At 47.0% G+C, this 13,710-nt stretch overlaps 1 protein-coding gene across 1 annotated transcript in view; it reads right to left on the bottom strand.

The window, feature by feature from the left end:
- Nucleotides 1–2,335: 2,335 nt before the first annotated feature.
- LOC147906018 (haloacid dehalogenase-like hydrolase family protein) overlaps nucleotides 2,336–13,710 on the bottom strand; it is a 279,546-nt gene continuing 268,171 nt past the window's right edge. The window contains exons 29-30 of the mRNA XM_087383974.1: nucleotides 3,086–3,329; nucleotides 2,336–2,987 (exon numbers count right to left, since the gene is read on the bottom strand). Coding sequence (XP_087240100.1) covers nucleotides 3,174–3,329 — 156 coding nt within the window. The 3' untranslated portion in view covers nucleotides 2,336–2,987; nucleotides 3,086–3,173. The remainder of the gene's footprint in view (nucleotides 2,988–3,085; nucleotides 3,330–13,710) is intronic.

Below are 13,710 nucleotides of genomic sequence, written 5' to 3' on the forward strand. Positions count from 1 at the left end.
CATCTTGGTTACCCTTTGGGGTGGGAACTCACTCGCCGACAACATACTGATTGGGATTTGGCTAAGCTTCGAAAAAAGTTTGAGTATTGGAAACTGGCAACCTGGCCTTTGCACATTCATCTTCAAATAGTGCAATGCATCCTTGTGGCATATATTCAATTTTACTTGTCATTGATCATGTTCACTAAAGTAGATCTAACGTCTTTCATGTCTGTCTTTATGGAAATCTTCTCGCGATCCAAACATGGCAGAAAAAGTCTCAGGCTGCATTCGATGCATCACATTTGTTCTCCCAAGATGCATGGTAGATTGAATATCACTGATATTCATAAGCATATTCTTACCCACAGGGGAAAAATGTTATTGCAATTTTTGCAAGGCGATCAGCCTTGGGCTCTTATGATTAGGACTTTGGTCACTCATATCAGTATTTCTGTGTTTGGTCATTGGCAACTCGATAAATGGGATTTCTTTTTTGGCTGCAATGAGGGCACTTTGCCTGGCTACCCTTTTGGCTCCTGCTTGCTTCTATATTGGAAGCATGTTCTTTCTCATCTGGAATGGAATGGCCACCAATCTTTGCTTGGGAATTCTTTGAGACCTTAAAGCATTCACTAGTCGAGAGTCTTTTAGCCTCCCTTGGCTTTACATGAACCTCGGCGTTCCTACTTTGTCTCGTTTAAAGGCATCACCTCGGTTGCTGATGTTATAGATGATGTTGGTGCTGTGCTCCCCTTTTCTCTGGCAGCTACTAGATATGGATTGGGCTCTCATTATCGTACTTTGTGGCGACAAATTACTTCTATGCTTTCGCCTTTTGTTCCAATTCCTCCTTTGGAGCTCCAGGACTGGCTGGAAGATTGGACTTTCACTTCTCCAGGGTCCTCTTCTCGTCCTTTGAGGCTATCTCAAATTTCTGTACCTACATTGTGTAAAATTTTTTTGCCTCAACCTTGGGTTTCAGAGAGACGTGATTCTGTTTGGCGAATACATCGCCCAGCCAAGTGGTGGAGGAAAAGATTACAATAACTTTGGGCCTATAAAGTACCGCTTCGACAATAGGATTGCTTTTGGCGAGTTCTTTTGGGAGTGTTTCCATCTGGACAGCAATTAGCTCATCGACACATTGCTCCTGCACTTTGCCACAAATGTTTTGCTCCTTCGAAGACTGTGCCTCACTTGTTTTGGCATTGTCCGTGCTCTTGTGAGTTTTTTTATCTGCTTTGACAGCGCCTACGAGCAAGATTCCCATCTGTTCCTTTTGGAAAGTTCTGGCTATTTGGGTTTTATCCATCCAGACCGGAGTTTCATCTTTTCTTCGCTTGGGTTCACTACTGGGCACTATGGACTTTATGGACATATAGGAATTGTAAAGTCTTTGGTGATCCTACTTTCTGTCTGCTTAGCTTTTTTAGGCGTTCTCTGCAACTATCTTTCTTTGATTGCTTATAGACCCGCTGCATAGACCATGAGGTCTTTTTGGCATATACTGAAATTTTCAGTTGATGTAATTGTAGCACCTTGTTTTGAGGTTGCTACTGATATAATATAATCAATCAAAGATTTCACTCCAAAAAAAAAGTGTATGTTGTGTGTGTGTGTCCTACAGTGAGATTTTCACTTGATGTATTATAGCTCTCCCTTTCTAGGATAGCTTTTTTTGAGTTATGTAATGACTCAAAGATTCCACCAAAAAAAAAAAGTGTGTGTTGAGTATATACCATGAGGTAGAAATAACAATGTGATTGTGTATGCGCGTGCGCGTGCGTGAATGAAGCTATGAGCGAAAAGGTAGATGGGAGAAAATCAATGCACAGGGTTGGGTGTGAGCATAAATGAAGCAGAAAGATAAAGGAGAGGCAGATAGAAGAGGTGAGAGTGCTATGGGAAAGGAAATGTAGAAAGGAAGGAGTACGAGCTGAGACGAGAGAGGAGTATGGCTAAAAATGGGAGGGAAAAAGTATGAAAACCGAGTAGAGAAGAGTATATAAGGGATGGCCAGAACTGGAGCAAGGATGAAATGGTGCACAAATAGAGGCATAGAGACTGGAAGAGAAGAGGGTGAAGGAGGAGCAAGTGATAGGGGCAGCAACTCCATTCTCTGTCATATATAGTTTTGAGAGTGTAGGACATGTGAGACTCTGACAATTCTATTCCATGCTTGCACATGTAAGATTGTGACATGCACCCTACAACCATTTATACAAAGTACATGCTAAGCTTGGAAAGTTGCCTTTCCTTATTTCATTGAATCTTAGTTGTACATTCAAAAGTCAGTCCTGCCAACCTTCCTAGGCAAAGGCAAATAAATAGGCTCTAAAATGGGGTGAGGAATGAGAACACACTTGCATGGAAGGTCAAGCATGTGAAAAAATGCACAAAAATATCAAAAATATTCTTGAATAACACCATTTCTCACTCTGCTTTTATAGTCTTTTGTTCCAAAATTGTTCTAGATGAAATACGCTGCATCCTATGTATAGCATTGTATTTGCCTCATTTCTTAATCGATCCTCCTTTTGACTCATGAAACCGAACCTTTTGAACCTTCCTTCCTTGTTGACAGCCAATCTTCATGAAATTGTTACATGCCACCACGTTTAAAGTCCTTTTGTACTAGAATAGTGTCAATATTAGAATATGACAACATGGTGTCAAACAAAGTAGAACCTGCCCCCAGGTCTCCATTGAAGAATTATACAGGTACTACCATATTAATGAATTTAGCAAGAGTCGTAGTGCTTACATGACATTTACAGATCGCATCCAACGAGGGAGACTTGCCTCACTTCAAAAAATGTTCTAACTCTTTGAAACAAAAGAATCTTCTAAAGAAAAGGTTGGTCTTTAGATAAACAATGCATAATTGCACTGTTTATCTAATGGCGATGGGCATTGACATCAGATCGAAAATATTAAATGTGTGACTTCCTCTGTAGTGAAGAAATTATGACCTTGAAAGAATTGTACATTTGCGAGTAAGCCTCCTGAAAAGGTGTACACATAAAGAAAAAGTAGTCAGCAAGTGCCCCTTGAAGGATAGTTTGCTAAAGATGGATACTGTACATGAAGACCCTTAGCTTACCGTTGGAGGCTAACATAGTGAAGCTTACAACAGCAGTGATGGCAAAAGTAGCCGAAAGAGTAGAGCTTGAAGAGGTACTCCGTAACAGCTATTGGTTATTGGGTCCTGACAAGCCCTTTATCAGTGGTGGCTTTACATTGTACAGAAGTTTCACATCCCGAGTTGAAGATGGTGCTGCATCAAAAGGAATCTCAAATGCAAGTGACTTATATAGGCAAACCTCATCTTCCTCACAGTAGTAAACCTGCAGCCATGCCAGCTGAAAGTAAGTATTCGCTTTCTCAAGCAGGGCATTTTCGTATACTTAACAAGAGCAAATTTTTTGCAGAATGAGCGGATTCAAATACCTGTTCTAGGACCTGCAGGCTCACATTCAAGTAATGGGACTAGAAACTAATTTGAAAGTAGAAGTCTGGGATACAAAATTATGGCATGTATATCCATTTAACTGTGAATTGAATTATAAACTTGAATTTTCCAGCCTGCAATGCATGGAATTTTCTACAAGGGAACCACTTTTCAAAGCTAATCGACTTTGATGTTAACTCTCATGAGGAAAATTAGGCGAAAACTCCTTTTCTTGTAATTGCAGCACTGATGATAAAACATGAGAATTAAAAGTTCAGGCTTGGACAGAGGAAGCCACAACTTGCTGTGCACTCTCTCTTTCCTCTTCGAGGCTTCCCATGAGAGTCATGACGTGGATTTTCTCTTCACCAGGCTTTCTCAGCTAGTTTTAGTATATAGCAGTTGAGCAGCTGCTTGTAGGAGTTTTGGTTCAAAGGTGTCCAGGTTGAAGTCCGTGACAAGGCGGTGTTGCATGAAGTGCGGGTGACACACCAAAATTATTCGCTGAAACGCACACACACACTAGAAGGGTGCCCACATGCATGCTTACATATTTATGAGTAACATCCTCAAACATTGCAACAACAAATCTCACATTGATAAGTGGGCAAATGTGAGCCACGGGGGAAATGGATGTCATGACAAGAGAAATCACTAATTCGTGATTAGTTGACATTAGAAAATTATTATATATTATATGCCAATGGTGTAACATGTATTTGTATTTATGATGGACACCGACCGAAATCATATAAGTAGATAAGGCTAGTCAAGCTGGAGTCGTTGCTTTTTTTTCAAAGAAAGGAACCTTCTATTAATGCTTGAAATACTTCATACAAAACAGCAGCCCCGAAGGTGCTGAGTATGGAAAAAACCAGGAAAAGGCTGAAAGAAAAACCGGCCTGTTCCAAAGAAACCCAGCTCATTGCCTAGGGAATCTCTGGTACTCGGGCTAACAGCCAAGTGGGGGGACTATACAACCCGTGAATCCCTCGCGGAGTGAAGATGTAGAAGACTCCTACAGGCCAAGCCTTGCAGAATTGAGCACGCCGCTCAATAGTCGCTCTAGAGCCTGGAGCCCCACGCTCCTAGGTGGAGCGTAGAGTATAGATGATATCCTGCCACATGGCGACCATGGTAGCCGTGGGTGGAACCTGATGCTCACCCATCACAAGACTGCAACGAGCCACCCAAATGTTCCACGCAGTGATACTGGCTACCACCTCCCAAACACTATCCTCCGGAAGAAAGGGGAGCTAGGCTATCAGAAGGGACTGCCTCATGGAGCTCTATCCTCTGTATGCTCTGACCCTGTATCCGGTAGGCTGGGGAGATCTTATTGATCTGGAACGCGTGTCCTCCCTCCGTCAACCCGGCCACCATCCCCCAGGTGTAGCCCTCTGAAGACTCTGCATCCGGGTCATGATCCTAAGGGCTCCCATCCAGATCCTCGCTGCTCTGCGACAACTCCAAAGGCAGTGTGGAATCGTCTCCACGAAACCGCCAAAGCAACAATGGCACTGCCCCTCCACTCGCATCTGATCCAACCACGATCCAATGGGCACGCCTACGTGGGCGGCCAGCTAGAAGAAGTACGAGATCTTCCTCGGTCGCAAACTGGACCATAACCGTGTCCAAAACCTGGAACAGACATCCTTTGGGTCACCCAATGCCGCTCCCTCGAGGGGGTCCACCTCCAAGAATCCATCTGAAGCCTCCTGCCAATCCATGTGGTATAGGAAAAGAAGGGCATCTCATCCATCTGCTCGGCAAGGCCGCCGTCGGAGGGCCAGAACCACTCTCCCGAATCCCACTAGACCTCTCTCAAGGGTCTACCCTCCCATAGCCACAGGCGCCATCTGGGGGCATCCTGCTCTGAAATACTGGGAGGGTCAATGTGCCACTCCTTCCCCAAACGTCCCACCACTCTAATCATTTACCAGTGAATCCCATCAAGACTCCCATCCATCTCAGGGTCCCTCTCAGTGAGCGAGTGAATTGGGCCTCCAGAGCCTACACGATAGAAACCGGGGTGCGTGCTGCCTCGCTGCATCATCATCCTCAAAGTGACACTAGTCCTAGAAAACTGCACCATCCAAGTGTTGTCCCTCCAAGCGTGGAGTCCCTCCCACCAATACTTAGGGATGGCTAGGTCAATCTCTCTCATCTGCTTCCCTGCCCCTCGTAGATGCGCTACGGCGACAAGCCTCGCCTCTGACTCCATGGGTAATTTGCTCCATTTGCCAAAGGACTCGGCCGCGGGCCACTGTCCCACTGTGCCCAACCAATGTACGTCCGTTGTCCAAGCATACGCCCCTCCTGATCTCGGATCTCTGGGTGCCACATAAAAGGTTGACACTCAAACTCCTCTGTGCATCAGGGCGGAGCACGAATGAGACCCCCTGCTAGTCTCTGCCAAACCTTGTGAAGGCTCCGCATCAAAGGGGAACCCTTCCCTATAAGGGGAGCCTCTGAAAAGATCCACCTGTGTGAAGGCTTCCACTGTCCTCTGGTGCATGGGGTGTTCCTGAGGAGCCCTCTCTGTAAGAGAAGCTTCCAAGGCTCTGCACCTGGAGTGAGGCTGCGAACAACCAACTTGCCCATAAGGGCTCTACTCTGCATCTCCGGATCTATGATACCCAAGCCTCCCAGTGCTTGTGGCATGATCACCATCTACCAAGCGACCCGGCATCCGGGCTCTAGTGTTCCACGTGCCATCCGAACCTGCCCAAAGGAAGTTCCGAACCAACCGTCGGAACTGCCCAATGCATCCTCTGTGAAAGCACTAACAGGAGGCGATATACCAAGCCATGGCGAGAAGGACCCGATTTGCCACTAAAGCACGCCCTGCTAGGGAGAGCTTGGCCAAGCTCCAGTAGAGAAGCTTGCGCCGAACGCTCTCAAGGACCGAAGCGATCTGCTGCTCTGCTGTGATATCAATACCAACCTAGCAACCGAGGTATCTCGCTGTCTGGTCCTGTGGTATCCATCTGAAGCCAAAATCACTCCACCACTCACGTATCTCCTGTGTCTCCTCATGGCCCGTGAAGAAACCTATAAACTTTGTCCAGTTGATCCGCACACCCGAGGCCTCGCAGTAGATAGCCAGGGCTCCCCTGACTCTCTCTAGACTCGCTGTGGTACCCTCAACATACAAGGCCGTGTCATCTGCAAACTCAGTGTCAAGCAGTTCCTCTTCCTGTCAGATTGGGAGCCTCAACCCTATGAGGCCCGCCACTTGTGATCTTAAGTAGTAGCCCAAAGCCTCCGCCACAAACAAGAAGAGGAAGGGAGCGATGGGCAGCCCTGGCGGACTAAGCACGCGAGAGAGGAAAGGCCTCGTCTGTGTGTCCTCCGATAAGCATCTGGCTAGAGCTCCCCACATGGAGCGTTGAAACTCCTCTGACCCATCTGTCTGAGAAACCCAATCTCTGCATATTGCCCTCCAGGAAGGACCACTCCACCCTGTCATAGGCCTTCTCAAAATCCAAGAGAAGGCCAGTGGCTGTGACTCCTCATCCACTGCCTCCCAAAAAGTGAAGATGTTGTCCAGGATGTTGCGCTCCTGGACAAACCCCGTCTGTGTGTTGTGGATGATGTTAGTAAGATGGGGCCATAACCGCAAGCTCAAGACCTTGGCAAGGATCTTGTATGTGGTATCAAGCAGAGTGATTGGACTCCACTATCGGATGTCTGACCTATCTCCCCCTTTCAGGATCAAACAAATCCACCCCCTACTCAAGGACTGAGGGAGGGAGCCCATGTCGAAAATCTCCTGGCATGCTAGTCGGAAAGGGGTGGAGATAATCTCTCAAAAGTTCCGGAAGAAGGCCGGGGTCAAGCCATCCTAGCCATGACACTTCTGGGTCGGGAGAGCCTTGAGGGCTTCCCATAGCTCCTCATCCGTGAAAGGCTCCTCTAGCCTGTTGCATAAATCTTACGAGACTACTGCCGGAGCGTGATCCCAAACTACCTTTCGGGCTACAAGACCAGCAGAGTCATCCTCTCCATCTGAAAAAGTTGGCTGTAAAACCTGTGGTCAGATCTAATATCTCCTGCGGGTCAGTGTGCATGATGCCCTACGGATCCCGAAGACGCTGCCGACGGGGCCCAATGGTCTAGAAGAACTGCTTCGTCATCATGTCCCCCTATTGTACCCACCGAGCCTAGGAAGAGTGATAAGAGAACTCAACCCGCCAAATCTCTGAGTCCTGAAGCTCAAGGCGAGCGCTCTCGAGCCTGTCTCTAAGCCACTCACAGAATCTAAGTCCTGCTCCCTGAGCCGCTCTATGGAGGCGAGGTCCCTCCTCAAAGCCCGCTCACGATCTTGAAGCATCCTTCTCCGCCTAAGGGCGTGAGCTTGTAGCTCCTCACTGCTCCTCTGGATCACATCGGCCACCCACAAAGCCCAGCCCTCACTCGGTATCATCTCTGATTGCTCCCAAATCCTTGCCATGGCTTGCTGGATGTCCTCATCCTGCAGAAGGTCCTCTGGAATGCGGACCCCCTTCTGGGGGAGACATCAGCGGGGCTACTCTAAGTGAAGTACTACGGGAGAATGGTTTGACATCATGGTACCTAACCAAAATCCCGGTAGAGCCGCCTCTGTGCAGTGCCCAATCCCCAACGTAGAAACAGTCTAGTCTCTTAAGCAGTCCACCGTGTCTCCTCTGTCTGAAAGAGAATAGGAGGATGCTAGGTATCTTGCTGAAATCTAGCTCTTGCCATGGGTCTCTACCACTGATCATGAAAATGAAATGCTCCCAGGTGCTACGCAATGCTGCTGGCATCTCAGAGAATGAGACGTTGCCCTGCTTGTCTTCCCCAAGCTCCAGGTTGTTGAAGTCCCCTCCAACAATCCTGGAGTCTACATCCGGAAGACTCTCTGTCAGCCTCTTCCAAAAGGCCGGGCGGTGCTATCTTCTCACTGGGGTTCCCTTACTGTTTGTGATCCAATGCTCAAATTTCTCTTGACAATCCCATACCACCTGTTCACGATCCCAATCCTGGACTCTCCCGTCCTGACTCCCATCCAAACTGTCCGAAGCTCGCCCTGATCGTAAACCTCTGGAGCCAAAGTCTATGAACCTAAGATGCAAACCCCTCCGCTCCGGCTTAGGGGACCACTCCTCCGGACCACTCCCTGGGAGGAGGTGGTGACGCCGTCTAATGTCTGCTGCTGCTGAGAACATATGCTCCTAGATCAAAAGAATGTCCACTGTCCACGGCCCTTTGTAGCTCCTATCGGTGTATTAGGTACTCCGGCGGCTAACTACAAGCACGGTCGTGGAGCCCGTGCATGTTCCAACTCACTATGGTCTAGCTCATGAGGACGAGGGTGCAGAGAACAAGGCTCTCCTATGAGTGGGTGCCTATTCCAGAAAGATTGCCTTAAGTGACTTTGCTGGGGGTTTGGAGGGTGAATAGTCCGTGTCTGTGCGACGACATACTAAGGTGGATACCGACTCAATGCCGATCTTCCGTGCCCACTTCATCATTAAGGAGACTTCCACCCGGAACTGCTCCGCACACTTCTGGAGGGGCTAGTAGTATGCATGATCCACCGTTGCCTCAAGCGGCAATCTGATAACTCCTACGGCCAAACCACACATCGGCTCCTCTTGCGTGAAGCTCGGCTGAAAATTTACCTCCGCAACATGGGCGTACCAAAGATCCAGTCCCTGTACTCCCATCCACTCGTCCATCATGCGTGGAATCTGGTCTCTCATAATAGCATCGAACATCTCTGGGGTCCACTTCTCCAACCCAGTGGAGGCAAACTGGAAACTCCAAACGGGGTGTGTCTGAGAGCCCACTGCGTTGATCAAACCCCCCTTCCATGGCTGCAGAATCATTAGCGTTACCTCCAACGGTGAAGGATAGGAGTCCGGGATCTCCAGGTAGTTCCAAGGTCCCACCTCCAGAAGTCCCGCGATAAGGGACGCCCAAGCTGGAGATGGGGGGCGGCTAGGCCTGATGCTGTAGTGAGGGAGTAGAAGGGGATGTTGTCTTACCCTTGCTTGCTAGCAGGGGTGTCGAAGCCTAGGAGGGGGGGAGGATGAGGAACCCACTACGGAGGTGGAGAGAGGGGCAACGGGGGCGGGGGGAGGTGGGGGGACGGAGGGGAGGGGACGAGTGATCACAGAAAAACAAATAATTCCTTTTCTTTTGTTCTTTTTAAGTGCTGGGTCAGATGCGTCGATGTAGAGGCAAATGTGCGTGAAGGAAGTGGTTTTGTTGGCGAGGCTCAAATTTGAGTAAAACTTGCACCGAAATGTGCACGTGATGTAACGAGCGCGTAGAGCACGAAAAAACGAGCGACTTTCCTTTTTGGAGGACCCTCAAATTCTTCATGGATCAAGAGATATGACTTGATCTAGGTGGAGGGGCAAAAGGAGTGCAAATGTGCTCAATGATGATGTGTCACTGTGAGTCACATGCAGTGATGATGTGGCACTATGCTTAGCAAAAGGTGTGAGCAAGGATGTGCATCTGGATATCAATGATATTAAGACCTCCATACATTTTTTGTGAACATAGTTGATGCTAAAAGCAGTCTTAGACTTTTCTGGCCATGCTTGGATCGCCAAAAGAGTTCCATGATTACAGACATGAAAGAAGCAAGATCCGCTTGTAGGCCATCTCATGGGCTATCCATAGATGCCACTTATACCTTGGTATGTGTCTTGTAGGCCTAGTTATAGTCAGTTAGGACTATTGGTACAGCTAGTTTATGTACAATCTAGGTCAGTTAGGACACTTAGTCCAGTTAGGACAGTTAGCCCTAGGGTTTTGTTATGTTGGCTCTCCCTTGAGCCTCCGCATTTCAGTTTTGCAGCAATCTATTACAGCATCTCGTTTTTCTCCTTTGTGCTTCCCTTTTTTAGCTTGCATTGCTTCCAACACCCAACAGTGGTATCAGAGCAGGTCAGGGTTCCGTCCTCTTGCCATTTCCAGCTTCTCCAAGCTGTTGGTGACCTGTTCCAGCCTCATCTCGGCTCCTTTCCTTGCTGGTTTTGCTGGTTTTCACACTCCCGTGAGTGTTTAAGGCTTCTCCAGGCATTTTCATCGTGGGAAACTTGCATTCTAGGGCCGCTGCTGCAAAGGAGGAGCTTCTTCGTCCTATTTTCAGTCTGCTGCAGCCATTCCTCCCTGCATGTGTGGCTGTACACCTCATTTATTGCATGTACGGAATTCTGTACAGCCTCTACAGACTGTACGAAACAGTTTTGCCGGCATTTAATGCTGTTTTGGTGCTGTATGGACTTGCTGGTGGAGCATTTATTGCAGTACGGCCTTTGTACGGACTGACAACAGCATTTAATACTGCATTTAAAGCAGTACAGCCTTTGTACAGACCTGGCAGCAGCATCTATTGACTGTACGGACCTGTTCTTCCAGCATTTAATGCTGTGTATGGGCTGTCTCGGGGTGCGTGCCAGCTAGTTTGAAGATTTCTCAATATTTTGGAGCTGTTTTGGAGTGCGTGCCAACATTTTGGAGCTGCCTGGAGCTGCACGCCAGCGTTTGGAGCCTTTTGGAGCGTGTTGAAGTGATCTGGAATCCACTCCTTGAGCCCATTCTTCCTCATTTGGCATTCCTTTGCTTCAGGCTACGAGTATCCCTCCATTGGATCAATCTCTCCTCATTTCTAAGTGCTCTTCTTCTTGTGGGAGCACTTTCTTTTGCTGTAATTCTCATTTCCAGCCCTCATTTTCTCGCATTCAGAGCTTTTCACTGCTATCCTTTCAGGCTACATCATTGGGTAAGCCGTTGTTGCATTGGTTCTTTGCAATTTTTGCTTCATTTGCATTTTGGAAAGGCCTTGTGTTGCCTTTGGGGATTTTTCTTGCAATAGGTACACCTTAAGACAACAGAGTCTCTTGTAGGCATAAGCTTTGAAGCTTGGGCAAACTTTTGTTACTTGATTATGAGAGGTTGCCTTTCTCTCATTTGCTTTGCCATTTGGTGCATTTGTCTTGTATTTCAGCACCATGTCTGGTGGCAAAAATGATTTGTTTGGGAATACCCTTGATGGGCTGCCTGATTCATATAAAGGCTTTGCTACTACATTAAGGTTGATTGCAAGGGGTGATGCCAATCATTTCTCATTTGACCAACTGGTTACTCTTCTTCTTCATGAGGAGCAAAGTTGTGTGAATCCCAATGCTTCTATGTCTAGTGATCAAGCATTTGCTGCCCATCACAAACACTAAGGTAAAGGCAAGGTTTCAGCTAGAAAACCCTCTCATTCCCAGCTAGAAAACCCTCTCATTCACATGGTGCCTCTTCTTTAGGGGATACAAAAAGAAGAAGAGAGATAATTATTGTAGGAAACCTGGGCATGATATTTCTGAATGTAGGAAACGCATAGCATCTAAAAAGAAAAAGAAAGAGTCTGGTCTTGCAGTATCTGGTTCTTCTAGTGCAGAAGATCGACATGAGTCCGCTAATTTCGCACAAGACCAACATTGGGCTTTCTTGGTTACATGTCAATATAATCCTAATGTTCATGATGCTTGTATGGCAGTCTCAGATATTCATGATGCCTGGTTCTTTGATAGTGGTGCTAGCAAGCACATCACTTCCTGCAGGAAGTTATTCAACTCATTGGAGCTTACATCTCAAGGGGGCAGTGTCACATGTGCCAATAATGCATCATATACCGTGAAGGTATTGGGCAAGTTGCTCTTACTTTTGTCTCTGGTGGTATTGTCACTCTAGAGCATATGCTTTAAGTTCCAGGCATTCGTTAGAACCTCATTTCTATTTCAGTCATTGCTACATGTGGCCTTCACGTTCTTTTTTATGGTGTAAGGTGCGCAGTGTATGATACTACACATGCCCTTACCATGGTTTTGACTGGCACATTGTCTAGAGGTCTTTATAGACTTGATGCTTATGACAGATGTTTGGATGATGATGCTGCACTTGCCGATGCACATGCCTTTGCTCTTGATTCTACCATGGCAGATACTCATTTGTGGCATGAGAGGTTTGGACACCTCAATTTTGGAGCCCTGGTGAAGTTATATAAGGAAGATATGGTTGTGCATCTTCCCAAAATGCATATGCCTACCAACCATGTTTGTGAACCATGCTTGCTTGGTAAGATGCATCGTGTTGCGTTTCCCAAGGATAGAAGAGTTGGTGCTTCACGCAAGCTTTATCATAGTGATGTTTGTGGATCCATGAGGGTTGCACCTCTTTGGGGGTTCTACTATTTTGTCACTTTTATTGATGATTTCACCAAGTACACTTGGATTTTCGCATTGATATCCAAATCTGAAGTTTCTTCATGCTTCAAGCACTTTATTGCCTTGGCTGAGAATGAGATTGGGCTGCATATTGCTCACCTTAATACAGACAGGGGGGGTGAATACATGTCGAAGGAGTTTGTTGTTTTTTTAGCTTCCCGTGGCATCAATCATCAATGCACGGTGCCTTATACTCCTCAACAGAATCCTGTGGCTAAGCTGAAGAATAGATCAGTGATGGAAATGGCTAGATGCATGTTGAAAGGCAAACATTTGCCTAATAATTTGTGGTTGGATGCGGTCATGTGTGCAAATTACATCTCGAATAGATGTCCTACAAAGGCATTGCAGGCTATCACACCTTATGAGGCTTGGATGGGTCGTAAGCCTCGCATTTCCCACATGAGGATTTTTGGATGCTTAGCTTATGCTCATGTGCCTTCACAGAAGCGCACTAAGTTGGATGATAAACTGTTAATTGCATTTTTCTTGGGTATAGTTCAGAGAGCAAGGGCTATAAGCTATATCAGCCCCGCATGGGCAAGTGTTTTGTCAGTCGGGATGTTGTGCTTGATGAATCTTCCACTATGCCTTTGCTGGACTGTCAAAAACAGCCCATTGTTGATGCCCTGACATATTTGACAGCTTGATGCCTTTGTTTCCATCATAGTTGCCAGGGAACGCCGTTCCATAGCTATGGAACGTTGGAACGGCGTTCTCTTCACTCAGCTTGAAGAGAACGTCTCTGGAACGTCAGGCCTCTGGAACGGCTATGGAATGTTCCATATCCCTTGTGGAACGTCTAGGGAACATTCCCTAAGCCGTTCCCTTCATGCAAGTAAAGATTTGGGACAGATTATCTAATCCTAATCTAATCGGCGCGATTCGCTGCTCTGTGTGTTCCCCGCTTGCAGTCGACCTCCATGCTTTGCATGTTCGCCGCTTGCAAGCTTGCTTCGACCTACAAGGCTGCATGCAATGATGCAACACCTAGCCTATGCCTAGCAGCTTGCTAACGCT

The sequence above is a fragment of the Dipteris shenzhenensis genome, chromosome 1, assembly GCF_047967505.1.
Source record: "Dipteris shenzhenensis isolate YYH24624 ecotype China chromosome 1, Dip_SZ_1.0, whole genome shotgun sequence".
In the NCBI taxonomy this organism is placed as follows: domain Eukaryota; kingdom Viridiplantae; phylum Streptophyta; class Polypodiopsida; order Gleicheniales; family Dipteridaceae; genus Dipteris; species Dipteris shenzhenensis.